The 27,077-nt window shown below is 39.1% G+C and overlaps 4 protein-coding genes across 7 annotated transcripts; 1 reads left to right on the forward strand and 3 right to left on the reverse strand.

The window, feature by feature from the left end:
- Window positions 1-1,957: 1,957 nt before the first annotated feature.
- Window positions 1,958-4,557, reverse strand: LOC145237975 (small ribosomal subunit protein mS35-like). Its single transcript, XM_080100990.1, has 6 exons — window positions 4,391-4,557; window positions 3,939-4,179; window positions 3,720-3,844; window positions 3,503-3,642; window positions 2,851-3,030; window positions 1,958-2,395 (listed from the first exon to the last, which is right to left on the reverse strand). The coding sequence occupies exons 1-6, from the start codon at window positions 4,482-4,484 to the stop codon at window positions 2,024-2,026; spliced, it is 1,152 nt and encodes a 383-aa protein (XP_079957116.1). The 5' UTR covers window positions 4,485-4,557; the 3' UTR covers window positions 1,958-2,023.
- A 174-nt stretch (window positions 4,558-4,731) lies between these two features.
- On the forward strand, window positions 4,732-16,960 carry LOC145237973 (general transcription factor 3C polypeptide 3-like). 3 transcript variants are annotated; one of them, XM_080100987.1, is made up of 21 exons: window positions 4,732-4,961; window positions 5,692-5,869; window positions 6,317-6,408; window positions 6,720-7,022; window positions 7,230-7,330; window positions 7,675-7,792; window positions 8,000-8,191; window positions 8,796-8,955; window positions 9,408-9,555; window positions 9,726-9,795; window positions 9,901-10,050; window positions 10,441-10,712; window positions 11,052-11,158; window positions 12,110-12,191; window positions 12,460-12,505; window positions 12,578-12,705; window positions 13,584-13,762; window positions 14,311-14,425; window positions 15,001-15,102; window positions 15,940-16,068; window positions 16,515-16,960. In XM_080100987.1, the coding sequence occupies exons 1-21, from the start codon at window positions 4,880-4,882 to the stop codon at window positions 16,791-16,793; spliced, it is 3,033 nt and encodes a 1,010-aa protein (XP_079957113.1). In that variant the 5' UTR covers window positions 4,732-4,879; the 3' UTR covers window positions 16,794-16,960. The 3 variants fall into 3 exon arrangements, with proteins under 3 accessions (XP_079957113.1, XP_079957115.1, XP_079957114.1); XM_080100989.1 differs by having other exon boundaries at window positions 15,940-16,058; window positions 16,515-16,710; XM_080100988.1 differs by having other exon boundaries at window positions 4,733-4,961; window positions 11,052-11,152.
- Window positions 16,961-16,993: 33 nt separating this feature from the next.
- Window positions 16,994-20,138, reverse strand: LOC145237668 (uncharacterized). The gene is made up of 5 exons (XM_080100614.1): window positions 19,935-20,138; window positions 18,886-19,349; window positions 18,579-18,719; window positions 17,813-18,380; window positions 16,994-17,425 (listed from the first exon to the last, which is right to left on the reverse strand). Exons 1-5 carry the CDS (start codon window positions 20,136-20,138, stop codon window positions 17,135-17,137), a joined length of 1,668 nt encoding a protein of 555 aa, XP_079956740.1. The 3' UTR covers window positions 16,994-17,134.
- Window positions 20,139-23,586: 3,448 nt separating this feature from the next.
- LOC145239712 (uncharacterized) lies at window positions 23,587-26,741 on the reverse strand. Of its 2 annotated transcripts, XM_080103102.1 has the most exons (4): window positions 26,022-26,733; window positions 25,489-25,649; window positions 24,841-24,988; window positions 23,587-24,231 (listed from the first exon to the last, which is right to left on the reverse strand). In XM_080103102.1, the coding sequence occupies exons 1-4, from the start codon at window positions 26,602-26,604 to the stop codon at window positions 24,005-24,007; spliced, it is 1,119 nt and encodes a 372-aa protein (XP_079959228.1). In that variant the 5' UTR covers window positions 26,605-26,733; the 3' UTR covers window positions 23,587-24,004. The 2 variants fall into 2 exon arrangements, with proteins under 2 accessions (XP_079959228.1, XP_079959227.1); XM_080103101.1 differs by lacking the exon at window positions 23,587-24,231 and having other exon boundaries at window positions 24,501-24,988; window positions 26,022-26,741.
- Between the last annotated feature and the right edge of the window lie 336 nt (window positions 26,742-27,077).

Consider the following 27,077-nt stretch of genomic DNA (forward strand, 5'->3'; position numbering starts at 1 on the left):
TGTTGACGAGTGGCTCAACACACCGACACGGCGAACAGCAGACAAGCTGAATTTAAAGAACCTCGGCTGAGCGGCTCGACTGCCGGGTTTAAAGTTCGGCAACGCACGACTCGTAGCGACATCAATCGGTCGCTAACAACACAACTGCTGGCCAATCCAATTTTGTCAAAAACCGTTTTTGTAACAACTACCCCTAACTAGTACCTAAGTCCATCTTATGGAAGACATGTCCTCCTATTAAAGCAAATTATTGTATCCTCCGATGACATAAAAACAAATGTCAGCATTTTGCACTTTTACTTTTATTTAATTATTAGGCATGATGAAACAATTAATAGCAGATGCTTAGTAACAACAATGTGCCTCACTCATTAAACATCGGTATTTTAAAACTATTGCACAACGTAGCCAACATTTTGCTTTCACATATTTGGTGATTTGTGCATTGCTACTAAATTTTGAACTCAACAATAATTTACCTTGTTTGAACTTTTATTTCGTTCATTATGTCCACAATATTCAACCTTCTACGTTCATAACAGTCGTCTTCATATCGAGTTAGGATGTTTTGCATCGTAGAACCACACACTTAACGCCAGGCACTAAAAAAATAGTGCAAGCAGCAATAAAAACGATTAATAAAAACTTTGTGTTTTAATCAACCTACCTTTAAGTCAGGGGTGGGGAACCTACTTAATACTGCGGGCCGCATGAATTGCACAACATTTTCGGGCGGGCCATTTATTTATTTATTTTCAAATTCCGTGTAAAATACCCAAAGCACCCAAGCGGTTTTATATATCGCTCCAGATTTGATTTTTTCTTTGCTGCTACATGTTTTCAACAAACAGGGCATACAAGTTTATCACTTATTTTGACTAAAAAATAAGAGTTGTAACACCCTATCTCTATTACTGATCTGTTTTTGTTTTCAAGAATATGTTTTAAATAACAGTATAAGGATCGCACGCTAATCGCTCTAAAATCAACAATAAAACTAACAACACATGGCAAATGATTTGGTACTGCGAGGTGAGGCAATCCAGTGACTGTTACGTCACAATTATAGCAAGCGGTTGAATGCGTGCATTTTTTTTGTAAGTTTGGCGTCATAATGTGGAATAGGAAAATATTGAATATAAACTACCAATAATGTCGAAGTCATTTCTAGAAAATATTTGTACATAAACACATTTTATTGTTTTTTATGCTATGTTGTATACTTTAACAAACGGGGGCCACATTAAAAAGGCAAGCGGGCAGCATGGGGCCGGCGGGCCGCAGGTTCCCCACCCCTGCTTTAAGTGAAGCATGGAACAAAGTGTTCATTGTTGCAAATCCCGCTGAAATTGTTTGTTTGCGCAATCACAAACGAACATAGAATTGTTAAATATTGACAGCCTTAATTCGATGAGTAAAATAAGGCAAACTTTGCACATAAGTTTTGGATTTTCAGGGTGGAAACATCTCCAGTTATGATTATCATCCTTTGGTGATTGTCAGTGGAACGTTTTTGGATAATATCACCTTACCCAGCAAACGTTAGGTAAACTACACGTGACCAGCCTACCCACCTTTTCTATCCAGGCACAATACAGGAAGACATCTAAATGAAACTAAATTAATGCTGAGCTAATTAATCCTTTGTTAATTTAGAAAAAACTACCTTTGTAGAGCGTTTTGGAGCATTGTTTTCATAAAAATGTTTCGTTTGTGATGTAGGATACCAAACAAAACAAATTAGGTACTTAATCGTATAATCAAATGGTACACACGCGACTGTGTTTTTGCAGCCAAACCATCAAATTAAATGCACCACAACAATTCACCTAAAAGTATGTAACTGGCTGGTAGGCTAGATAAAAATCCAGCTTCATGACAACATTGTGCCAACTCAAAAGGCCGCCTAAATGTGTAAGATTCTACCTGATTTTACTTAAATTTGCTTTTGCAATCCTACATTTTCAACTTATATCTCACACAAAAAAACAGCGAAACAAAATGAATTCATTCAACAAATATGCTAACAATGCTTTGCATCACCCACTTTTTGTAAGTTTAGTAAATTCAAAACTGATTCCTTATAACTGTCAATGATTTCCATTCGTTGTGGTGAAGATTTGGCGATTAGGACATTGCCTTGTTTCTGCTGTTCAATTGCTTTTTGTTTCAACCTCTGTTTCTCAAGACGTTTTGCTCGGATAAGATCTTGTTTCACATCCACCACCGCACTTCTGTAGTCTCGAACCTCAGCAATGTCACTTAACATTGTTTCTTTACTTACATCAGCCCGTCTTTCAACAATTTTTCGGAGGTTCTTGTATGATTCACTGTTCTCCCACACATAGAAATCATCATCACATGCGTTTTCAGGTTTCTCCCACTCCTCCACTTTCTACTCACAAGAACAGTTTTACAACCAAATAGTTTCAAAAAAGGTAAACCACCACACAAAGCTCAAATAAGCTAAATACTGCCAGAGATAATGTATAGACAAGTGGTAGACACCTTCATCACCTTCAACTTTCTTACAAAGCAACAATTGCCACAAAATAATAAAAATAAAAAAACTGCTGGAATAGCAATACTCGTTTATACACATAATGTAACTTTTGCATAAAACTTCTGGTATATTAAGCTAATTAAACACTGACAAGACAGTACACAGCCCATGAAATGAACAAAGTGCAAAAAATACAGGAATATAGAATGGCAACCTGCATTATTTCTTTTTAAATGAGGATGATTATATATATGCTATAGTTAAAGCACAAGCCATGCAAAACTAGTTAGTCTGCCAACTGCAATTTGTCAAAACTGCACCAACTCAAACAAACACAGGCAGCTTACCCACGACTCAAAGTAAAGTGCAGTAAAGACATAATCCAGAAAGTCACTGTTTTGTTTTCGAACTGGACACCTCTTTGATTGTATTGTGGCCACATCAGTGTCATCATTGTACCTCCACTCCAGCAGCTTTGTAATTTTTTCCCGTGCTTGTAAGTTTAAACCCAGATGTACAAGACGAATCTGTGACAAAACCAGTTATTAACCAGTTGTGTAAGTTACAGTCATGTTTGTCCAGCACAAGTTTGAGTTTATGGATCCTAAAATTAAAAGTAGTATTAATAAATCATTGCAGGAAAAACATCTTTACTGCTTCAAACAAATCAATGCACCATTTCATGATATAGACATTAGTATTGGTTATTCAAATTGTCAGCATTTAGTTGTAAACTAGTGGTTGTTTGTTTTTACTGCTTTAAATACAGCATACACTTCGAATAAAACATACAGGATGCAGCATAACATTCACCCTGAGATATTAAACTATAGAAGGGCAAGAAAGAGGTGTTTCACTTGGAATACGAAAACAACTTTCTAGATAGTTTCCATAACAATTAGACTTTGTGTTAAACCTTGTGTAAATTTGTAAATTCCCGTGTAAATTGGCAAAGTGAATAAGCACCACACTTATGTGTATAGGCATGTTCTCACCCACCTGTTTAGTTACATTTCTTGCTTTGGAATTTCTGGGCGAGTTTGAAGCCCCAACGTAATCCACAGTATGTTTGGTGACTGGAAATTCCATTTCACATGCTATGTCACTGTCTAAATCCTCAGGAAATTTTGTGCAAAATTCTGCATTGAAAGCATATGCAATGCATTGAAAAGAGAGAAAACATTTAAATAAAATATAAATATGTTGTGTGCCTCACGCTTTAAAACTTTGCAATGTTGTTCCACAGCAGGAGGAGTGAGGTGCAAAAAGTTCTGGACTTTTAGAAGTTCCAGGGATGAAAACTTGTCAGGTTTTACACACTTTTTTGCTTTTACTCCCATGCTAAAAACAAAGACAATGTAAAAGGCATTGCACAAATGACGAAAAGTCATGCTTAATTAATAAATTTTGGGCAAAAACTGCTATCAATACATACTGAATTGGCAATGGGACTTCATATGGTTTAAAAGGAGCTGGAGCTGGCCAAACAGCTGTCCAATCTTTTCCTTCATGCGGCATAAACGACTGATGCTGGAAAAACTCATCTTGGTTTTTATCAAATCTGAGGTTTCTTCTCGTAAGTAAGTTGCTTTTCAAATATGGTTTTGGAAGTTTACCAACAGGAATAGGTTCAACATCAGGATTTGCAACTGTATCAGCTTCTTGAACATCTGGTTCTACAGTTCAAAAATACAGAATATTAGTATCATTTGTAGTCTGTTATACTTGTTATTCTAATAGATATTTTAAATTCACATTTTAAAAACTGACATATGTAAATCTTTAAGTTATAAACTTATATCTAGTATAATTTTGGATGTCTTAAGAATATCATGTCACTTACAGCACGTTTTAAAAACTCTCAAAACAAATTTTTGTACCACTTACTTGTGGAAAACTTAATAAGTGCTTCATAACTTTGCAGTGTTGATGCACGCTTATAAATCTTCCCGATGTGCAACATTTTTATACAGCTATACATTGTTAAACATTTTTTTCTGCACGATTTGTTTTCAAACTCTGTGAACTTTTTTGCTGTAACGTGCTGGTCAACATAAAGGTAATATCCAAGTTTATAACAAAAGTTTTATTGAAAAATGTTTATTAAGATAAAATTTATGGTGGCCATATAAAAAATCTCAAAACAATCTTTGGGTTGAATTTTTGTAAATCCTGAGAATCTAAATTGCTTTACTGGTCGCATTTTTGTGTGGCGGTGTTTCCCCTGACTAATCAGTGCGGGAAGGTGGAAAATCGTGTTTGTTTATTTCAGTTAGGGCTGTAAGGGCTTGCCTTCGTTATTTTACGGCCGTTCGGCCTATTTTAAAGTAATTCAGTTACATATTAGCGTATATTAAACTCAACTGATTTAGCAATATGGAAGATTTCAACCAATCTTCGAACTTGTCAACCTTTATCGAATCAATACAACCTGTGCCAAGCCCAAGCAAAAACACAGGTGAACTAAGAATGTTTATGTGTTATCGTTGGCGTGAGACAAACTAGCATTTATAGTGAAGTTGGAAATTAGATAAAAACTAAGAAATTGTGTAAAAACACATTTTTTTATTAGATTATAATTAGAAATATTTCAAACATTAGGTGAAGTACGGGCCAGTCTGCAGAGTGTGGCAGCTGCACGCACGATTATTATTTTTTTAAATTTTGCACGCCAATTTTAGGGGGTTGCATGCGGAAATTTTGCACGAAAGGCATTTAATTGGGCTGTCTTGACCTCTTACTTGCTTTGCGCTTGCTGAAATTGGCCTTGCACATGAACTTACGGGTCGTGCATGCAGGACATGTTGGTCCTGCACGCACGAGATCTTGTCAGGAACTGCCATGTTCTGCAGACTAGACTATGGGTAAAATTTACAGTTTGCCAAAAACTAATGATACTGCTCCCAGGGCTGGCAACTAAATGCTATTACTCTGTAGTGGGTTATAACTTTTAACAGCATGAAAACACTGCTCTATAAATAACTAAATTGTGACCTCCAAACTGGTTTTGGTGCACTTCAAACTGTCAGGAAAATTACTTCATTAGAACATATCACTCATAAATAGACAATTACATACATGCCTCTCGCATGATGCCAAGCGCGCCAAATACAAGAAACTGTTTGTTTTCAAACCCAAGCAACAATTTCTGTGCTAAACATTTTTTTCACGGAACATTTTTTGAACAGATGTTGACAAAGAAAGATCATCAAGTTTGACCTGGTCTGATTTACACACAGCACCACCGCTTTATGAGTCTCCCAGTCTTGCTAATGTGTTGGATGGCTCACCCAGTGTCCCAACCCCATCTTCATTGTCAATCGGGTTTGGACATCGGAGAACACATGACGAGCAAATTCCATTTCGGTATGACTGTTTGTTTAATCTATAGTATATATAGATTTTATAGACTGTATAGATTCTATACAGTCTATAAAATCTATATAGATTCTATACAGTCACCCCAATACTCTCTTACTTTCAAAAAAGATGTGAATCTTACTGAAACACTTGCGATCTCAAGTTCTTAACCCTTATGTTTAATTAACCCACCAAATAGCTTTTGATTTAACTCCAAAATCCTTGTTTCTTAAGCAATCTTGCTCAATTAAACTTTGTTCACTTAAATTGTTTCTTAAATCATATCTAATTTTTGGTCAAGTTTTTCTCACTTAAAATGAACATATACCTGAATCCACAAAATGTCGTTAAAAGGCCAGTTATGTATCTTACTCTAATAAGTCGACATGTGATGACAGTCCTTTAAACTTTTTGTACCAAACAAAACTTGAGCGAATAAAACTTTTATTTCAGATCTCCTCCCTCGAACTTGGACTCCTCATCACTAATGGAGTTGCAAACTGTAACCCCATCACGAGTAGGGATTTCTCCAAAAACCATAATAAGTATGTAGGGTCTCAAAATTTGCCCAAACGACCAAAACTGTTCCAGACCAGTGTATCTCAAACTTTTTTTCTGCACCTCCCTGTTAACAGCTTGGTGATTTTAAAACAACCCTACAATGGAAAAAAATCTAAACAAGTTATAAAAGTAAAACACACACACCAAACCAGTTAGAGATCATTGCACAAAAGCACAGTTTACATATCTGTTAAAACGCATTTAACCCTAATTTCTATCTATATAACAGTCATAATTTATCTTTTGAAAAAACCTTTCCATGCCATAATGCTTAACATTTGTTCACATGTAACAGAAAAAGTTGACCAGGATAGAAAAGAGGAAGAAGTACAAAACGATATTCCACAGCTCAGTTCAATTTTCATGCCTCAATTATTGCCACCTGAGCCACAAAGGAGCAACTTGTCTGATGTTCAAGTTCATGGCCATGCTTTTCCAACCAGTGTCAAACAACGACCTTGTCAGACTGAACTGAGACAGTTCCAAATTGTGATTGGTGGAAATAGTCCTGATTCCTCTCATGGTGACTTGGACGTGGATGAAACCAGCAACAAACAGCCGAGCACAAGTGCAAACAGGACAATTAACTTTGCTCATGGTAATTTTGCATCTATTTTCAAAATATTGTGCCTGTCAAGTGTATAAGTTATTGCTGCCAGGCATAATGTCAAGTTTATAGAGCTCTTCCGGGCAAATGTATTTTTATTCTGACGTTTCAACGTCCTGTGTGTTTGAAATTATTTCACCCAAAGTTTAAAATTAATATTAATTTGCTAATCTTGCATGTTTTATTGTTTCTTTGCAGACAGTGATGAGGAAGTTGATCGTCGCAATGTGAAGGATATTCAAGAAGATTTAAATATTGATCAAGATGTGTTGACGGAAAGTAGAAAAGTTGCCACAAAGGTGACACTGGTTTAAAACTGATGCTTGTTGCTTTATATATAACATAAGAATAATGTGACTCGTTTTCTGCTTTTATCTGATAAACTAAGTATATAATCAAATAAAAGAAGACAGAAGGCAGTGTTAAATTTCTTTTACAGTAAGCCAGGCCTGCTGAAGGCATTATACCAAATCAGCCAGTCACCAAGAATTCAGTATAACACCGTCGATCGGCCTGATATTTTATGATTGATAAGTGTTTCATGATCGTGGGTCTGCATAGACACTTCAGAGCTGATCCCTGTTGTGAATTCATAGTTATCTTAGTTAAATTCCTTCGTTAGATTTTACATTTTGTGATTTAGGGCAAATCAACAAAGCTTCCACGAGAACTTCGAGGGTTGATGGGTGAAGCAAACTTGAGATATGCGAGAGGGGAACACGAAGATACAATAAAAATGTGCATGGAAGTCATCAGACTGGGTAAGTCTAAGAGCTGCAACACTAGTTTGTACATGGTGTCAGAAAGATATTGTTTACTTAAAAAAACTGCATGTCAAAGATTGTCAAGTTACGTAGTTAAAAATTTTCTTAAACCTGACTCCAAAGAACTTTGTTCTACCCTGTCTTATACCAGGGTGAAACTATTCTTCAGTAATTAAAAATTAATAGTTATATTGTTTGTTACAGCCCCTTACGCAGCAGAACCATTTGAAACACTTGCAATGATTTATGAGGAACGCGGAGAAACAAAGAAAGCTCTCCAGTACAGTTTGCTGGCAGCTCATGTCTCACCCACTGATGCTGAACAGTGGCTGCATTTGGCCCAACTCTGTTTACAACAAAACGACCAATTCAAAGCACTCAACTGCTTCTGCAAAGGTATTACACATGTGTATATTGCTTCAGGGTTGAGCTCCGCAAAGAATACATATGCATTGCTGCTGCAAAGCTAGCTGAACAATTTTACTCATTTTAAAGGTCAGAGATAAAAACACACATTTTTCACACAGCTGAGCTAATTGTTAGTCATTGTGAAAAACTAGTGATTGACAGAAATGGATGTGCACATAAACTTTTCTGTGAAATAAATCTTTTTTAAATAAAAGAATATGCAGGCAGTGCTGAGTGGAATTTGTTGGTAATGGTTAACAATAGTGTGAAGCCAAAGAAGATAACTATGCAGTAAAATCATCCAATACTTCGTTTCAATTGTTTATAATTCCCAACATATAAGTGCACTATTTTCAGATTTGAAAATCAAGAGGGATGTGTGGTGCCTTGTAGAGAAGAGATTTAAAAAAAATAGACAGAATTGTTTAACTGTCCTGTTTCATTGTTGTATAGGAATCTGTTTTAACCTACACTTGAATTCACAGATAATTCCAGTATTTACATTTATAATTTAAAATCAATGTTTTCGAACTGGTGTACATTTCTCAGTTTATTTCTCACCTACTCTTCATAATGTGGTTGTTTTCCACAGCTTATAATGCTGATCGGAGCAATGTTGATGTTGCGATACAGTGTGCGGAGATGTACAAGGAATTCGGAAGTTGTGCAAATGCATTACACAAGTACAAGGCTGCAATGAATGCTATGAAGGATGACGAGAAAGCTGTGCAGTTGGCGAGAGATGTCGCAAAGTAAGATAAATTTGTCCTGGAAAAGGCTTAAACTACAGCAGGCAAAACCTGCCAAGTATTGTTTATTGTTTGGTATTGTTTACTGAAACAATATAAAACATCTGATGCAACTGGCAAGTTTTGTCACTTTTGCACTGGTCCCGCACCTACACCATCTACTTCACACCTACATCCTCATTTTTGGAATAAAAAGGTGCCATCCCCCAAAAATAATGCAATGTATTGTTTAGTTAAAGTGTGTACTGCTTACCAATTCTCTCAAATATCAAAAGAAAGTTTGGTTGGATAATGGACTGACATAAGATTGCCTACTCTCAGATTTTCTCTACCTAAACGTATTTTTCCACTTGCTGCAATAAATCAGGTCCACAACCTTTTTTCTTTATTCATTTCATACTGTGAGAGAAAATATATGGATATGCCTTTCATCTTTCAACATATTTATCAAACAGGGTTTTTCACGAGAAACGGGAGAGTTCATTTTCTGTTGATATTTTGGAAGAGGCGATGATGAAACACCCGAAACACTTTAAAGATGTTGACATGAACATGCTTTGTGAACTCTTGTTGCTATGTGAAAAGTTTGGACATATACTAAAGGTGAATATCACCAAATTCATTTTTGATTTAAGTTTTTTTTTCAAGCTTATGGAAAATTTTACATTTAGTCTTTAATAAGAAAGTGTAAGGGTTTAAATTTTGTTTAGTTAATTTTATTGTTTTACCAAGATTTAATTTAACCTGTCAACCCGAGTTTCCATATCTTTTAGGCACTTATGAAACACTCTGGCATTGCTTTGCGCTTTGAAGATGAGATTGAGAATCGAAACACAGATGAAGGTAGTTAAAATTATCAAATTAAATGAACTCAATGATAACTTAGATCTGTTAAAATGTTTTTGGAAATGTATTAATTTCATCTCTTACATTATATTTTGCTCTCAGATTACAGCGGACTTGTTGGGATTTCTATTCCATCTTCACTTGCAGTGGATTTAAGATGCAAACTGGCTGTTGCTATGATTCGACTCAAGAAGTCACATTTGGTTGAAGAGATGGTTCAAGATATTTGTGAGCATGATCCTGCTGACATAGGTTGGTATTTCAAGGCAAATTGTTACAATGAATTTGTGGTTTTAGATTCCTCACTGACTAACTTTGTCGAAATAAAATGTGTCTTTGATGAAAGTATTTTAGTCTTTTAATCATAAGTAAATCAAAGTACGCCAGGCCCATTGAAGGCTATATGGCAAGGCATAGGCTAGAAAAATCTAGCATGAGTTTCTGCTTGCAGAAACAACTAAGGTTATAAAAGATAGTGGATGGTATGGGACCCAATATAAAATAAGCATAGGAAATATATCAATGTTTAAAAATAGGTTATAGTGTATATGCAAGGGCAATATGTGCTAAGCCACCCTTCTAGTTTTTATTTGCTATAGTCATTTTTAGTTGGAACTGTTCACAGTGTGATATTATTTGTAGGTGACCTTCAATTTGACCTTGCGGAGACATTCATGGATGCAAAAGATTATACAAAAGCTCTTGCTATACTTGACTTGCTGGTGGCTTCACCACACTATGGTCTAGCTGCTGTTTGGCTGAGACATGCTGACTGTTGTCAACTTTGTGGTCAGAGTGAGAAGGCTTTGTTCAGTTACAGACAATGTATAAGTCTGGCACCTGGGCATGTGCAGACCTACCTTGTCTATTCAGCTGTGTTGAGAAAGATGAAGAGATTTGATATTGCAATACAGGTTTGTCTTGGGTTGTTTTTCCATGGCAGTTGTTAGTTGGCAAAGTATTGATATAAATGGTAACAATCAACATGTCGTAAGGATAATGGTTTGTTCATTTTCATAATTGTTTTTCCAAATCTGCAAACCATGTGACACAACTTTATTTCTAAATCATTCAAACAAATTTTTTTCTAATTTCAACTGCTCCTAATTTTTGTCTTTGCACAATTGTTTATCAATTTTCATCAACAACAATTTGATTTCATCTGAAAGTTAGTGTATGCGAATCTGTATGTCAAGTTGAAGAACATTTAGACACTTGTTTTAACTTTCACTGACTGTTAAAATATTTCCCAGGCACTTGATGAAGCTGCTGGATATGAATGTGACGGCAAACTTCGAATGCAACTTCACATCGAGAGATTCAACGTCCTCAAGGCCTGGGGAGAGACTGGAAGGTCCCGGTTTGTTTCAATGTTATTATAATCCTAAGTTATTTTACTTTTTTCATTTTTTTTACTTTTTGTGTTTATTAATGTCAACTCTCAGCGACCTGTCTTTTACCTGTTTGGATAAATGTAAAGAACTAAATGGAAAAACTGTTTTATAAATAAGTAGTGTGCAACCTGTGGCCTTTGGATAGGCATTGTAAAAACCCAGTTATAACTAATTGGAAGATGTTCAATGTTAAATGTTTGAACTTTGGGCAATAACGATCCTCTAAATCAGGGGTCACCAAACTACGGCCCGCGGGCCGGATCCGGCCCGCGAGGTCATTTCGTCCGGCCCGCGACCACAATTTTTAGGTTGCCAAATTGTATTAATAACTTTGTAACATTAAAATTTAATCTACTCCTTAAATTTTTTTTCTGTGGGGATATTCAGAATTGATGTTACCGAGTTTCATAGGATTATAACGCCCAGGATTGATCCAAAGCCAGTTTGTTACGTCACAGACAAGACTACAATTATTAATTGTGCGCAAATAAGTGCCTTCTTTTGTCACTTGTGGCGTAATATACAAGCATTGCTCGTAAGATGAGACTAATTATACAGTTTAACAGTCGCATGACTACTTTTTGAATGGGATTGTAGAAAGACCATATCTTGGCGCACCTAAAAACACCTCGCGGGCTAAGTTTGGAAAGACGGCGCTAGGGCATGTAAACTATGCGGCCCGCGCGAATCATTATTAGCACTCACCCGGCCCGCAGTGAAAAAAGTTTGGTGACCCCTGCTCTAAATCAATTGCTTGTTAAAGTTTTAGGTTACTCAATTGAAATATGAATTATATTCCAATGCTAAAATAGTCAACAAACTTAAAACTGCAAATTCGGAACTTTACCAACATTACATAAATCAAGCCTTTTAAAGAAATTAGTACTTTTGTTGTCAATTGCCATATCTTTTCACAGGAAGGATAAGATAAGTGCTGCAGCTGATGAAGCTATTCTTATGTTTGCCAACCGACTCAAAGTTCCATTTATTGATGGAAAGGTGTGATTAACATATTTGTGAAACTTTTTTGTACTAACATGAATTCAAAACCTGAAAATATATGGTTTGTTCCCCTTTTTAAATTCGGATGATGTGTGTACGTTTTTACATTTTTTTTGTTCAAAAGCTATTCAAAAGCCTTTCCCAAATTTAGGGGCTCACGAACATGAATTCAAAACCTCAAAATGTACATTATGTTGCCTCAGATGTTTTTCAAAGATTTCCTCATTTTAGTAACATCACTCTAAGCTTATTATTTGCTTTTTAGTTGGTTTTGATCAGACGACGTCACACTTCCAGAAATCCTCTGGCAGGTGAGAAAAAACGAAAACAAAATTTGCAAATAATTATATTTTTTTGCAATTTGAAGCTTTCATACATCGCAGGTGACGTCATGTTGCTACGACGACGAGTGACGAGTGAGAACGACAAAGTTCCTCAGCACACCGACTGTGTGGCCTCAGACGGAAATTCCATTGTTTTGAACAAAGAGGAATGGTTAAAAATGTTTGAGGCGAGTTATGCAACCTTGACCGGAGTTTATACTTTATAAATGAGCAGTAGTTCGGAGATATAGTGCGAGTTTATTGTCCTGTGTTGGTTTAGACCAGTGGTTCTCAAACTTTTTTATTGTCGGGGCCCAATGGTATTTTTTTAGTGTGTAGGGAGCCGCAAAAAACAAAATCTTGAGAAAATTACTAAAGATTATTACTTTAAAAGCTAAAATAGTAATGTTTGGTGATTTTCTGAGGTCTGGTGCGAAAATCCGAAAACCGAGTTTGAGAACCAATGGTTTATAGACAAGGTCTTTGAAACCCTGTAACTTCATCATTTTTTTACACTTGTTTTCAAACATATTTTCCAAGGGGCCGCAAAAAGTTTGATTAAAGACATTTTTAGCTCCCCCTTTGACTTGCCGTTACATCTACATGGCCCCTCATTTATATCAATAACAGAGATTCAAGATGATATGTAGCAATTAGCAGCAATACTTTTCAAATTCGCCCCAAATTAATTTCGATTTTTGATTTCCCCCCAAAAACGTATTGTATCATATGGAAGGACTGACATTCGTGTTGTCCGTGTTATTTGAACAAAACGCTTAAATGTAGGGATGGGCCAAAACTGCAAATGTTATGTTTGGTCGAGCACCGAACGTCTCACATTAATGCTACCCTTTAAGTACTAGTTTCGTATGTTAGCAGATGATACGCAAATTTATGATGAACATGCAAATTTAGTACTGAGGTCAGTTTGTGCAACCGCTCGGCCGAGCACCGAGCATGAAAAACAGCGATGCTAGGTACAGAGTACTCGAGTTCTGGCTTGGCTTGTCCCATCCGTACTTAAATGCTTAGTTATCACTCTCTCACAGTTTGATTGTTCGTGCAGGTTACCATGGAGATGCTTGTGACGTGCGGCAGATATCGTGACGCAGTAAACTTGGGCGAGGGAGCACAGTATTTGAGCGTGTGGAACGATCATGCCGCTCCACGACAACTTATGGAGCATCTCACATTTTCCACTTGCATGTTGGGAGGCAACTACCATTATGCTTACAACTACATCAGGTCGGTTTGCACATTACCACTCATGCCATGAATATAAAAACAACTACTTCTAAAAACGATATGAAACTTGTAGTCCACAAGTATTAATCTGGCATGTTTAGCAACGTTAGCAGTTTGTCCGCCACACAGTTATATATTTGATTGATAACACAATTGGTGCCTGTACCGTTTGTACATTGACAAATGCCAGTATCAATGTATGAGTTTGAGTGGAGTTTATTTCGCTTGGTGGAAGAACACATAGCGACACAATTGCACTAAAACAATCACCAAGCCAGAAATAGCTGCACAACGTTAAGACGTTATGGGGCGCAAAACGGTGGAGGGCACAATTGGTGGATAATGGCTGAACGCGCTGCAGCTACACCGTATTATGTAGCGTTACGTGTCGGGAGCTCACAAGAAAGTAAGTTTGGGTGTAAATATCTTTCTGAACTGCAGCTTCAACTGAACTTTTGCACCATTCCGGCTTTCATATTAGTTTGTTATACACTAGTTTGCAAGAGTCTCGATGGTTACATTAAAATATCCACTTTGTTGTTCAACAGAGTTTGGATTCTACAACATCCCGAAAAATCCCAGCTGTGGAACTTGTTCAACCAAATCACTGCCCGTACTGAGGACCAGCGTCATCACCGGTTTTGCATGCGACTTGTTGCTAAAGTGAGTTCGACTGCTTAGATATTAAACTGTTTGCAAACTCTAAAACTCATGCTGTTTGTGTCAGCACGATTAAGTATTCCAACGCATAAAATATAACCATTTATGATAGAGATATATTCTGTGGTGATAAGTATATTAGAGCTATATAACCAAGTATTGAGTGTTGTGGTTTGGTTAACTTGTATAAAAAAGTCCTTCTTTTCAGCGACCTGTCTCTTGTCCTCCAAGAACATTGAAGTGTCTGAATTTCGCGTTGTGTTGTTGGCAATTTCAAACCAATTAAATTGCACCATAGGTTGAACATCTAAAGAAATTGATTTCGAACAAAGTAATTCCATGAGATTTGACTAATATTGGATAGTTGGCATAAAAAGAAGCCTTTATCAATCCTGAATTGCAATATGCTCCTTATTTGCATATCATGATGAATGTGCACTCTACCGTTTTAATTTTTCCAGTCTAGTAATATTCGTAACATACTTTGAACGCATTTTATACCCCCAATCATTTCTGTACTGACGTATTAATACAAGGTAAATATGGCTTTAAATATTACGGAGTGATTACTATTACAGCTACCGGACCATGCAGTGCTTGGAATATTGAACGGACACAATTGGTTAGCGACAGGCTCGTACAGAAACGCGATGAACGAATATGTGAGAGCTCATAAAAAGGTAAGGGTTCAAATAGAAAGCTCAAGGAGTTTGGTGCAGTCTAAGCTTGGCTCGATGTAAAGTCAAAAACCTTCGACTCCATTACAATGCCCTAACTCAGGGGTGGGCAACCTTTGTTACTGTAGGGCCAATTATAAATCTCAAAATTGGACCGCGGGCCGCACCTGTGTATAACACAAAGTGATTTTGCTTGGTTTCTTACCAAATATGCTTAACTACAAGTATAATTCGTTTTTGATTCTAGCCACATTTTGCCAGATCGCAGAAAACTAGCATCAGGCGCATTAATCAGCTCAAAAATATGTATTAATTGGACTCGTTTGCCAGTACTTTTGAAATCCAAGCGTCTCTGCGGGCCGCACAACCTTTGATAAAGGGCCGCATGCGACCCGCGGGCCGCAGGTTGCCCACCCCTGCCCTAACTTATGGGTCTGCAACATTTTAATGCTACTTTGTTTGTCAAAATGAAGCCAACATTCTTCTCCCTAATTGTCGCAACTGATTTGAAAAAGCAATCAGAAAGGAAACACATTTGAGCAACGAACTGAATAAAAGGAATGTAATAATTTAATTCATCAAAATGTACTTGCATACGAACTCTCAAATAGTTTGGCCTGTCTTGTATCACCATCTCAATTGCCAACTTAACACGCTTGCAGATGGGTTGTCGAACCTAGCCTTTCTGTTTACAATTCTCACATAGTTTAGTTCCCGATCAAACCCTCTTTTCTGGTCCATGTCTGGTGTTTCAAAATTCAAACGTTGGTTAGGGTAGGTATTGTTAAACTTTTTTACATTATTTAAAAAACAACTTTCATTTTTACATTTCCTTTACAGCTTCCCAACGATTCCCTCCTGGTAATGTTAATAGGAATCGTTTTCATTCACATCGCATGTCAGAAGTTTAGTGAACAGAAAAACTCACTCATTGTGCAAGGACTTGCGTTTCTACACAAGTATATGCGGGTTAGATTTGAGATTCCTTGTTATTTTGTTGTTTCCCCGGTAACTCGTAAATTGAACAAACCCCTTATCAGCCTCATCATAGTATAGGCCAGGCTTTTTAAGGCGTTATACCTGGCCCCAAGTATTCTGTAGTGACTAGATTTTCTAGCAATGTTTAGGAATGCTTGATGACCGGCTGATTCGGTATAACGCCTTCAATTCGTCTGGCGTACTATTTCTAAGTGTGCCGCGAACGCTGCCATTTTGCCTTAGGCCTGATCCCCGTTATTAATTTTTGTTCATCTTACCTGCCCCTTTACAGCTTGTTTAGAAATCTTAAAAATCTAAAAATCTAGGTTACGCGCGGTATAAAATTACATCAATAAAGTTTCACTATTTGCCAGTTAATTTAGATTGATGCCTATTTCCTTCATCAGAACCTCACACTAATCTCTATCGCCCTCTAGATGCGTGACCTCCCGCAGGAGTCGTATTACAATGTGGGACGCGCACTTCATCAACTCGGCCTGGAACATTTTGCGATACATTACTACGAGCGCGCTCTTGACTGCCCTCCACCGGTTGTAAAGAATCCTGTGGTCGACGGCAGCAAGGTGGCGCCACCGAGCGATGCTTCTATATTTGATCTCCGGTGTGAAATCGCCCACAACCTGTCGCTTATTTATCGCCGATCTGGAAACCACGTGATGGCCAACAAAGTTTTAATGGAGCATTGTGTGATTTGACGTGGCGTAACGCCATTGGTCGGTCGGGTATGTATGACGTTCACTGTGGTACACAGCGGGTAAGATGGGTTGGATGGATGCTCAACAGCGCCGTCGTGTGGAGCATGTGTTGTTTATTGGCGAAATGTGACAAGGCTGGAAAATACAAGGATTGCGAAGCGATATAACCGATACATGGCAGATAGTAAGAAGTGAGCAAGGTAAAATGGTTCCACAGTATTACTGGTAGGTTTATCCTTATGTGGTAATGAATTTTAACAGACAATACTGAGTTTCTTGGTGCATATAACATACAATGGTAAGTGCAAGTGGAGAAGCGGGTCCCATCCTCATCTTGATCTCTATCTCATCCTCTGCCACACCGGCCTCCTCTTCCGCACGGGCATCTGTGGATGCGGAAGATCCATGAGAATACTCGGTGCCTCCATCAGAGGTCTCTCCTGCGCATGCGCGTTCCACCCCCTGTGTAAACTCCCCATCTTTCGCATCGAAGCGCGACCCGAAATTTTTGTGTCGAACACTTGCGTCATCGACTCGCTTCTAGGCTGTGTCACGTGACTTGGTGCCCGTCGCCAGCTCTCGGACGCCTCACGTGGCTGAAGTTCTTTCGACGTTGGACGAGGTCGGCGGGTCTGAATAGAATCGGTTCAGTACAAGATTACGGTGCAACTAGGTTAACAAAATCATTTACCAAATACAACAAATCGCTTTACGGAGGTTGTTTTTGGGCAAATTATTCATGGTGATCAAATACAAAACGGGGGTCTGTGCTTTATTAAACCACTTGTTATCATGCAAGTTTATTTGCAAAAAATATTCCATCGAAAATTGGAAACAGAAGAATGTGCGAAGTAGCGAAAGGCCCTGCAGTCACCTTAATTATTTGCACCTCTCGTTTTTTTTCAAAAATCCTACGGACTGGTGTTTGACAATGACGCTAATGTACGCGAGGTATCAGGAATTCGTTAGCTTTTGTAATCGAGCTTACCGCCGTTAAATAACAAAATCTCCTCACTCACCTGTCTTGTGGGCAAGCTGTCTGTCATTTTGCGCCGCAAAGCCATTTCTCCTAACGTCGGTGACGTAATACGCCGATACATGGCCGGGTTGGAGCAATGTCGGGCTTTTGAGCGCCACCTAACGACCTGGTCGAATATCGAATCTTCATCTTTCTTCCAAAGCTGATGACGTTTTCGTCTCATTCCTCCCAAATCCCAATCGTATCTTTCCGAGGCTTCTGTATCGTGTTTGGCAGCGTGGAAGTGTGAGTGATCCCGGACCGGGCTTAGTTGTGTTGCATCTGGGCCGGTTTCCATTTTACTGCTGTTCACAGGGGAGTTGTCAGGTTGCGGTGGTGGAGCCTGTTTCTCGCCTCGCTTCGACCATTTCGACTTTCGCAGTCTGTTCAGCACTTTAATGTTTCGCCCGCGGAGGGGTGGGAGTATCGGTTTCACAATGATTGAGGTAACCATGCTTGGCACTGGACCAGCTCCGAGCTCCAGGTAGTCCGCCATAAACACCGCTGACTGGCGCGAGAGAGCCCCATGTGCCGCGTGGTAATCAACTCCGTACTCTAGGCGCCCATCTCTGCGGTTTCGATATGAAACGAAAATAAGTGATCATCTTGAGAAAATTATTGCAGTTCAGAAAAAATGGCGTCACTTTGTCACTGGTTAGAGCTAAATTTGCTACTCCTTGACTAATGTATTGTCGCTATCAGTTTAAAAGAGTGGAACGGGGAAGGGCTTAAGATAAAGTCATTTTGTAGAAACATTTCAAACTTACCTTATTGCGAAGCTGCCTATGTGCGGAGTGTTATTGCTGAAGAGGAACTCACGTGCGTCATCACGTGGCCGAAGTTCCATAGCTGATATTACTGGTGGAACGAAGTCATGCCCTGATTTGTGCCGGCTTTCCGATACCTTGCTGCAAGTCAATTTAATATTAATTTAAAAGTATGAACACATTAGCGTTACATATTGACTGAAGAACAAAAAAAACAAGTCTTGTAACAGAGCTTGTCCCCTTTTTCACTTCATATTAAAGTTGAAAACAAGTAGCCTACCAACAAGAAAACTTCCAACAATCAAACCTTGGTTCATGTTTGTTGATACTTTTGTTCTTTAACACGGGATCCGTTTTTGTTTCGACGTCTTCTTGACGGTTCTTGATTGGTTCCATTTCCACACGTTCGTTCTGATTTGCCCCATTGCCTAATTGATTAGCCCCACCCTTTTGTACGTCATCGTCGTGTCTACCAATCACAGGTTGCGATTCTTTGCCTTCTGTACGAGGTGAAATGCTGGTTTTTGTTACAAGCTTTTCGGCCTCCATTGCGCGTGGTGTTTGAGCTGGAAGATCTATTGGAAGTTGGAGGACTGGTCTGTTGAGTTTTATGCGAGTCCGTCGTTGTCGTGAAACCTGGTTCTGCACTGCAGGATTGTTTTGGGCTACAACCACCTGGGGTGTGTCGCTTATTTTTGCCACCGGCGAGTTTTCTGCCTGTTTCCGTTGTTTAGCTTTGGCCGTGGATCTGGCGTATTGATCGTAATCCCCCTGCACAATTCACGTAGTTTTAGGTGAACCATTTTGGCTTACACACTCGCTTAAATTACACGGTATTGAGTCGAAGGATTCAGAAGAGTAAGTCAGCTTTTGTCCCATTTATATGGCGAACTATAATTAGGTCAACGATTGGCGTACTCCTGGTATTGTAATGTAGCAGGCTAAGTCTTTGTTGGCAAAGTTATGCCGGACAAAATATCTTCCAAGCTTTTATAGGGCGTTTACATACAGGCGTTTGACGTTAATGTGTAGCCTAGGCTACAAGCCCAACTATTTTCATATTTTTTATTAGTTAATCGAGAAGTTAGAAATGACTTTCTAAAACAAAATCGCTTCTACTGTATACCGTTAATTTTGTCAATGTTCAGCGGGAATTACCTGATATAAGTTTTATTAATTGTACACTTTACATCATAAGCTATATTGCTGCCAAGCATAATATCGTGCATTGTACTACGCTCATTCAGTGTTATTTACCCTGATGAAGGCGACCTGTATAGGACGTCGAAACGTCGGAATAAAAATACTTTTGCCAGAAGAGCTCTATAAACTTGAAATGTACAGTTTGATTTGTACCTGAATATGAACATCCGACCAAAGCGACTTGTACTCCGGTGACAACGATGGATCCTTTTCTTCTGATTTCTCGTTGTTATCAGACTGGGATTGTTGGGTCAACCTCAGGTTCGCGTGTCTGTATTTGTCCAAGTTAAGCAGACCGACCTGATTACTCCGTCCCTGCTTCGGGGCTGCTGTCTCAGCTACAACAACTTCACCCATTATAAGTGATGAAACATTTAGCCCGCTCTACACTGAACATGATATCCTGCTGACAATCAAATACACGTGTTAACTTTGTCGTGACGCAGACGCGAGCACGCTTTCTTCAAATTACTCGAGTTAGGCTGAATTCCTTCAAGGCTGAAGATGTGCTGGTAAAATCGACTAAAATGTTACGTTTTTTTTAAAATGACCCGGCAAGTAAAATGTTCCTCAACACTCCTGCATCTTCGTATAGTTTACATATATAAAGGCGGTCAGCATCCATAGGCAAGTCAGCAGAAAAAAGCATACATTAGGCTACTCGTTAAAAATCTAATGCGAACCCAGAGTGCATTTTGCGGCAAACTGCTGCAATCGCAAGCGGCATTTCCCACTCGATACATTTTGTCTTGTATGAAAACATTGGGGGAGGGCGGGCAGGCGGTACGGATCAACGCGACTTGTATTGTGACGTCGTACCGAAGCACAATGTGGTGAAATTTGAGCTGTTGGTTTGTACAAATAACTCAACCTTATGCGGCGATTAAACTGTTTAAAACAGGTTTTCTTTCATCTGTAATTTCTCACTATAGGTCAAGCGTTTAAGATGAGGTTTTAGTGACGTGCTAATGTAAACCTTGTGGAAGGGGTGGCTGACAGGATGACCACGAGGTCACCGCTGCCGCGCACGTACAATCTTTGTGTTACCACCTATCTTCGTTTGATGTAAGTGCAAATAAACTAAACTTGAAACTTGATAAAATCTGATTTTCTATCAGAAATCAATAAAGTTCTTGTTGCTACTTCGGATTTAAAATCAAACCTGTAAGCAACGTAGCGTGCCGTTGTTGAACGACAATTGAACCTGCTGCTGCCTGATGCCTTTGTATTTCTGCCGTTGTGTCTGGTGGAACACACAACGTGTTTTTATTGCGCTTAGTTCGTTTTTACTGCTCGGAGTTTGTATTTTCAACAAAACCGCAAATTTGCGTTGTCAGATTCCTATGCGTGCTACTGGAACGAACTTTCCTGTGCTGTTGAATCTGTTGAACGTAAACTTGTCTCATTTTTCTGAATCCACTGACAATTGCAGATGTTTGTATCTATATATGACTCTTAATTAAGTGGGATTATGTATCTCCCAAATTATTTTTAAGCAGTCCTGCTGAGCAGAGCAAAACTGCACAAAGTCAATTTACTTTTCACTTTGCAAGTCTCTATTGGACTAACCCCAGGACATAATTTATCGACATAGATCCGTTCCTTGTAGGCTCAGGCAGCAAAGTATACAAGGGCTACATTGTTTCTGCTTCACGCCATGACACCCTCAATGTTTTGATTGCCCCTAATCATATTATGCGATGTTTTGTCGCAGCCGCCGACCTCTCAGTCCCTTCAAACAAACCAAGCACTCGTATAAATTGAATTAGTCTCATTGATGGATGCGACCTGTTGTATAGTCACGTGTCAGGAGCCAGCAAAGCCGCAGAGAGGTGAATAAATGGGGTTATGAAAGGGCTTATGTCAATGGATCGATTTCATGCGACTGGATGAACTGTAATTTGATTTGTTCCAAGTCAAACAATGAAACTGTGGCGCATCCCACCTGCTCTATCAGGGTCGCTACCTCTACGTTCGAATCAACATTTTTTATCAACGACACAAAATTTTTCCCCTTGATCAAGGACCACTAAACTTTCTATACCACTCTAAAACTCCACATTTTGGGAAATTTTTCTGCGGTCGCGAACTAAAACCTGACAACACTTTTTCCCTTTGTTTTCTCTTGCCTTGTAATTTGTATTTGTGACTGTTTACTCAATAAATTTAAGGAATTCTATTATATACAATATAACGTAACATTGTTCTTGACTTCAAGTTGCATCTGCGAAACAACCACTCGACATGGGCAAAATGTGTTGGGGCGTTTGTATCTCGTCGCATATGAAAAGCGGAGACGGTACAAGAGGTGAAAATAAAACCTCACAAAGCCAAGGATATACTCGCTATTGTGCGGTCACATACGAACCCTCCCTACAGATGCTAGCTACAATACACTGGTGATGTGGTTTGTTTCTCTTAGTCCCGATGCTTCCGTGATATGTACAGGTTTCGCCGGATTGAGATGTTTGTTTTGCTTCAAACTTTACACAACTTCTCAAGGGAACCATTGGCATTTCACGTTTCTTGCTTTCAGCCGGTTTTTAAACTTTTTTCGCAAACTAATATAACTTGTAATGCAAGAGACCAGAGCAGTGTTTCCATTATTTTTTTTCATTATATTTGCCCCATCTAATCAAGCAGTAAATCTTAATTTTCAGTCTTGTAAGATATCTGTCTTATGAGGTGAACCTTTTGAAAAGTTAACTTCTGCTACCATCAATGTAGCTTATACTAACAACCAAAGAACATGACATTAATATAAGAAACATAACAGTCAAAGGAGTTATGATTTCAACTACCCCTCTTTCAAAAATCAAATTGTCCCTTACGGAATTACGTTGCACTAATAGGCTTTTAATGACGAATGTGTGCTTTCTACCTTCATTTCAAAGTCATTTTGAGACCGCATTTATCAGACTACGACGACGTAAATACCGGCACAAACAGCTTTACAACTAAGACACACGGTGCAGTGTCGTTTCTGATCTGGAACATTGCTTGTGAGAGGCGAAAGGATCACATCTGCTGTGAAGTTTAAGGTCCTGTCCCGCTGATGTATGCGTCAGACAAAACGATTTAGTCCTGGGCAACGATGTCAAAGTTGTGAGTCGGGCGCGGTTCGGGCTTGGGTCTCTTAAAAAATCGTCTTGATTCTGGCCTGACTTTACACTCTGTGGTAATGTTTGTAAATATAAATTACCCAGCTAAGTAGCTAGTGGCTGGACTTTACCCTATAATGCCCAACCGCCCTAAAACGACTTGTAAAGGCAATTATCTAATATTGTTCATTGTCTATTTCTTTTTTATTATAGGCCCGCCAATCAAACTTTCGGGCTTATACGGGCTTCTTAAAAACGATTCGACCGGACCGGGCTTCGGGCTGATGCTTTCGGATCTCCGGCCGCGTCCGGGCTCGAATTTCGGTCTGTTTACGTCTCTGAACCATGTGTTGTAGTGAACGCTTAGTTGAACTCGTTTTCTAGAATTGTATCAACTGGATTGACACGTGGTCAAATTGTGGCCTTCTCGTGATAAATAACGTGATTTGGTTTACCGTATAACGCAATTATCCACCTACTACGTTTCCCAAGCATTTACATCATCGAGTTCGGGTACCTTCCGAAAATCCGTATATAACGTGCTCTGTAGCGCCAACAGTGTTGCTTTTCAAAACTTCATACGACCAAGGTGTCGCTAGCAAGCACGTTGTGGTCGATATCTGCTGTGCTTGCAGTTTCTCTTCGATTTATCGCTACCAGCTCAACTTACTAAAACTTTGTAGTCAATTTGTTTCGTCTTTTTGAAATCACTTTATTGCTTTCAAGAATCTTTTAAAAAAATGAATTTGTCACAGAGAGCAATGTTAAAAGTCCTTGAATCAAAGGTTGTCAAAGTTATGTTGCACAAAACGCAACTAGGAAAAAGTGGAAGAGGAATGAATTCGAAGCATTTACAATTTTGGCACTGCAGTGAAAAATTGAAATAAAATATGGCGGAAATGCGGAAAACACGGAACAACTAACGGCAGGACGTTCCAGTGGACAATAGGAAAACGTAGGACAGTGGCATATAAATTCAAACTATCCAGTTTTCTGAATCACTGACATATACTGGTACACAGTGCGTACGTCGTTGAGTTCCATCCTGCTCTTAAACCCCTGGAAGTCTCTCATGTAGCGGTTACCATGCACTCCTGACGCTGTAGTGACGTGTTGATTACGTCATATGGCGGTTGCGCTGCGTACCGATGAAGCGGATGAGCGATAAGAAGCGCGGTCATCCGTGACGGACGACATCGCCGAGAAGTAGGAGTCAAGTCGTGGAGGTTGGCGCTGCTGGTGGAGGGAAAATCCTCTTCGGAGCCCGGGATGACGATGTCTGCGGATAAACTGAGCTCCGTCTGATGATGAGAAGTTGGGAGGACGTGATGTTGTGCTGTAGCGAGGCCCTGTGATGAAGATCAGTGAGTTAAACACTTGGCCAGTTCGGTAGTTGTTTTTCGTTTATCAGTTCCCCGTGCAGTTTAGTATAGGTAGGAATGTATGATAAACGGGATTTTGTTTCAGTTTCAAACATAGCAGTTTCCTAATGGTTTCACTAGACTGCTTTGCTGATTGTCGTTTATCGAGACCTAACTTTTTTGAAATATTTTTCAAAAAAATGTTTGCTGTCAAATCGTTAAAAAACACATTGGAAAACATTAAGAGTTCGGCAAACCATGAGCTATGAAAAGATCGTTTAGGTAATTTAAAATAGCTGCTTTCAAACCAACGAGAAATCGACGTTTTTTGCAGTTGGTCTGCGAATTGTGCTTAAAGAGACTTCACAGTTACGTTAACGCCTGTTTCCCACAAAAGCACGGTTAAGTATACAAATACCTGATGCAATGTTATAACATCGATATTCTTATTCATAACTACCCTCGAATTTACGCGCAGCGTGTTCACTAAGGTTAATGTTTGTTTAGTCTCAAATAATGCAATTTTGGTTTTTAGGAAACCTGCATGTTTAGCCGACGACCCCCACCCTATTCGTGCACTCCCTAAATTCCACTTACACCACAGTGACGTAGCATCTGGTATGTCGTCATACGAATATTCTGAATCGTTGTCAACGAAGTTCAGTTCCGTCCGCAGTTCCTTGATGGCGCTGTGGAGCTTGATCAGCTGAAGGAAAAGCGATTTGTCTTGTTCGCGCATTTCGTGCTGGAAAACACACAATAAAATCAAATTACCTTGTAACGGTTTGCTACAGCTTTGGCCACAACATTTCGTATTTTCGGGTTCATATTATTTCCATCCCGTACCTATTTGTTTGGTGCTCTAACAATTTTAGCTCCAAAATAATTTACCGACTGCTACAAGCAATAAATCTTTAATTTCTTTTTCCCTATGAGCTCTTAACAATGCTCGACGAAAAACAATGAAATGTGATTAATTTTTTAAAAAATCGAACAGTTTGATCGCAACATTCCATACATGTCCTTTCCTACTGTCACATGTAAGCTCCCAAAAAGCGGTTTTAAAAGTCAACTGTAGTTTGTAGCTATCACATCTGCCAAATAATTTGCCGCCTTTACCACTACAAGCCATTGTTGCTTTATTCTTCATTTGGTTTTCCCTCTAAACTCTTAAACAATCTTCTGCGAGTTGGCTTTCTATCATTGCAGAAACACATGCAAGAAAACAAAGGTTGTGTTGCTTACCAGTTCCAGCCTGATCCACTGTAAACCAGTAGCAACATCCACTTTAGCTGGGTCAACTTTCCTTAATTCAGCCAATCTACTTCTCGCCATACTTGTCATGAATGTCGCGTTTTCGTCGTCAATTGATGACGTTTTAACCAATCTTGACGTTTTTAGATCGTCTGTTCATGCAAAGCAAAGTGTTTTGGTAAAAAAGTGCACATCCTGTTAATGTTTTGTGTACTGCATTTGTGAAACTAATCACTCGAAAAATTAGCTTATAGTTGTGAATTGGAATTTATATAATTTTTTTATAACGATGATCAAATGACAAGATTCAGCAAATATTCAAAGCTTTTTTCCACCGAAGCTTTGAAAATCAGAAAATCACTGCCTTGAAACCTGGGCTTAACCTTACTGTAATTTGCCAGAAGAGCTCTATAAACTTGATATTATGCCTGACAGCAATAGCTTATACATTGGGACTTGTATGTTGTGCGAATTTGTTTTAACCATTTAAGTCACATCGTTTCAAGTAGTTCCAAGTATTTCACCTGTTTCACTGAGTATGTCAGGTGATCCGTCGTCACTCGGCAAACTATCGCCATTCCCACTATCTGCGCTTGTATCAGTCAAACCCATCCCTTCAAGCAGTGGATACTGGCGCTTGAGCGTTCGGAAGAAGCCTGATCTCAATTGCTGAGTGGAGTTTAAAGATGGTTGACTGGAATCCACCGAACTCCGGTCGTCTTCCTGGATGGAGGAGAGGATCGAGTTGTCTGACATCCTCCTCTTCTCATGGTAGTTCGGCGGGATGTAGAAGGGAGTGCTCTGTTCCTCCGGAGGTTTAAACACGCTGTCGTTCTCCTGTGTACGTGAACTTAACGTCGTCTCCTGGGACGGCATTGTTCTTTTCGCTACTCCATGACTACACGTGTCCCTGCTTCTGCTCTCGATGTCGATCAAGAGTCCCGATGTCCGGATGTTCTGATTCGTTTTCTCCGTTGTGACGTCATGGTTGTCATAACGACCGGAGAGCTTGAACGGAGCGTCGACTTTGTCGGTTTGACATAGTGCCTTTGACAACAAGCCGCTGTTCCTGGAGGCGAAACGAGACGGTTTGTTTTGGTCCGACATATTCGCTTATCGCTGCTGTATGTGCTTTATTTGTTGCTGCAATGCTTGTTAAATGTGCAACAATAACAATGCTTAAATGCACCTGTAACAGACAAAAAATACTAAAAGTCTTCACCATATTTTGAATTTTCCACGTCACATTTCTAACATAGCAGTTTTGTCTAACACCACTTATAATTCTCAGCCATGCAGTATCGCCTCTCTATAGCTGGACAAACAACTTTAAATCTGTAAGATCACCTTACAATGCACATTTTGTTCTTTCACCACAGGAATTCACAGTTTACGTTTTCGCATTAAATCGTGACAAACGTTTACACTGCAGCATGTATTGGGTCAGACCTGGAACCTGCTCTGATGTGAGGCCACTTTGTCCCGCGCACACACGAATGATTAGTGTACTAAACAAACTCTGCCTCAAGCGGCTCGACAGCCGTGTATGGTTTGCAGATGACGTCACACACTCAATCTGT

Source organism: Phallusia mammillata, chromosome 7, assembly GCF_965637545.1.
Source record: "Phallusia mammillata chromosome 7, kaPhaMamm4.hap1.1, whole genome shotgun sequence".
Lineage (NCBI taxonomy): Eukaryota > Metazoa > Chordata > Ascidiacea > Phlebobranchia > Ascidiidae > Phallusia > Phallusia mammillata.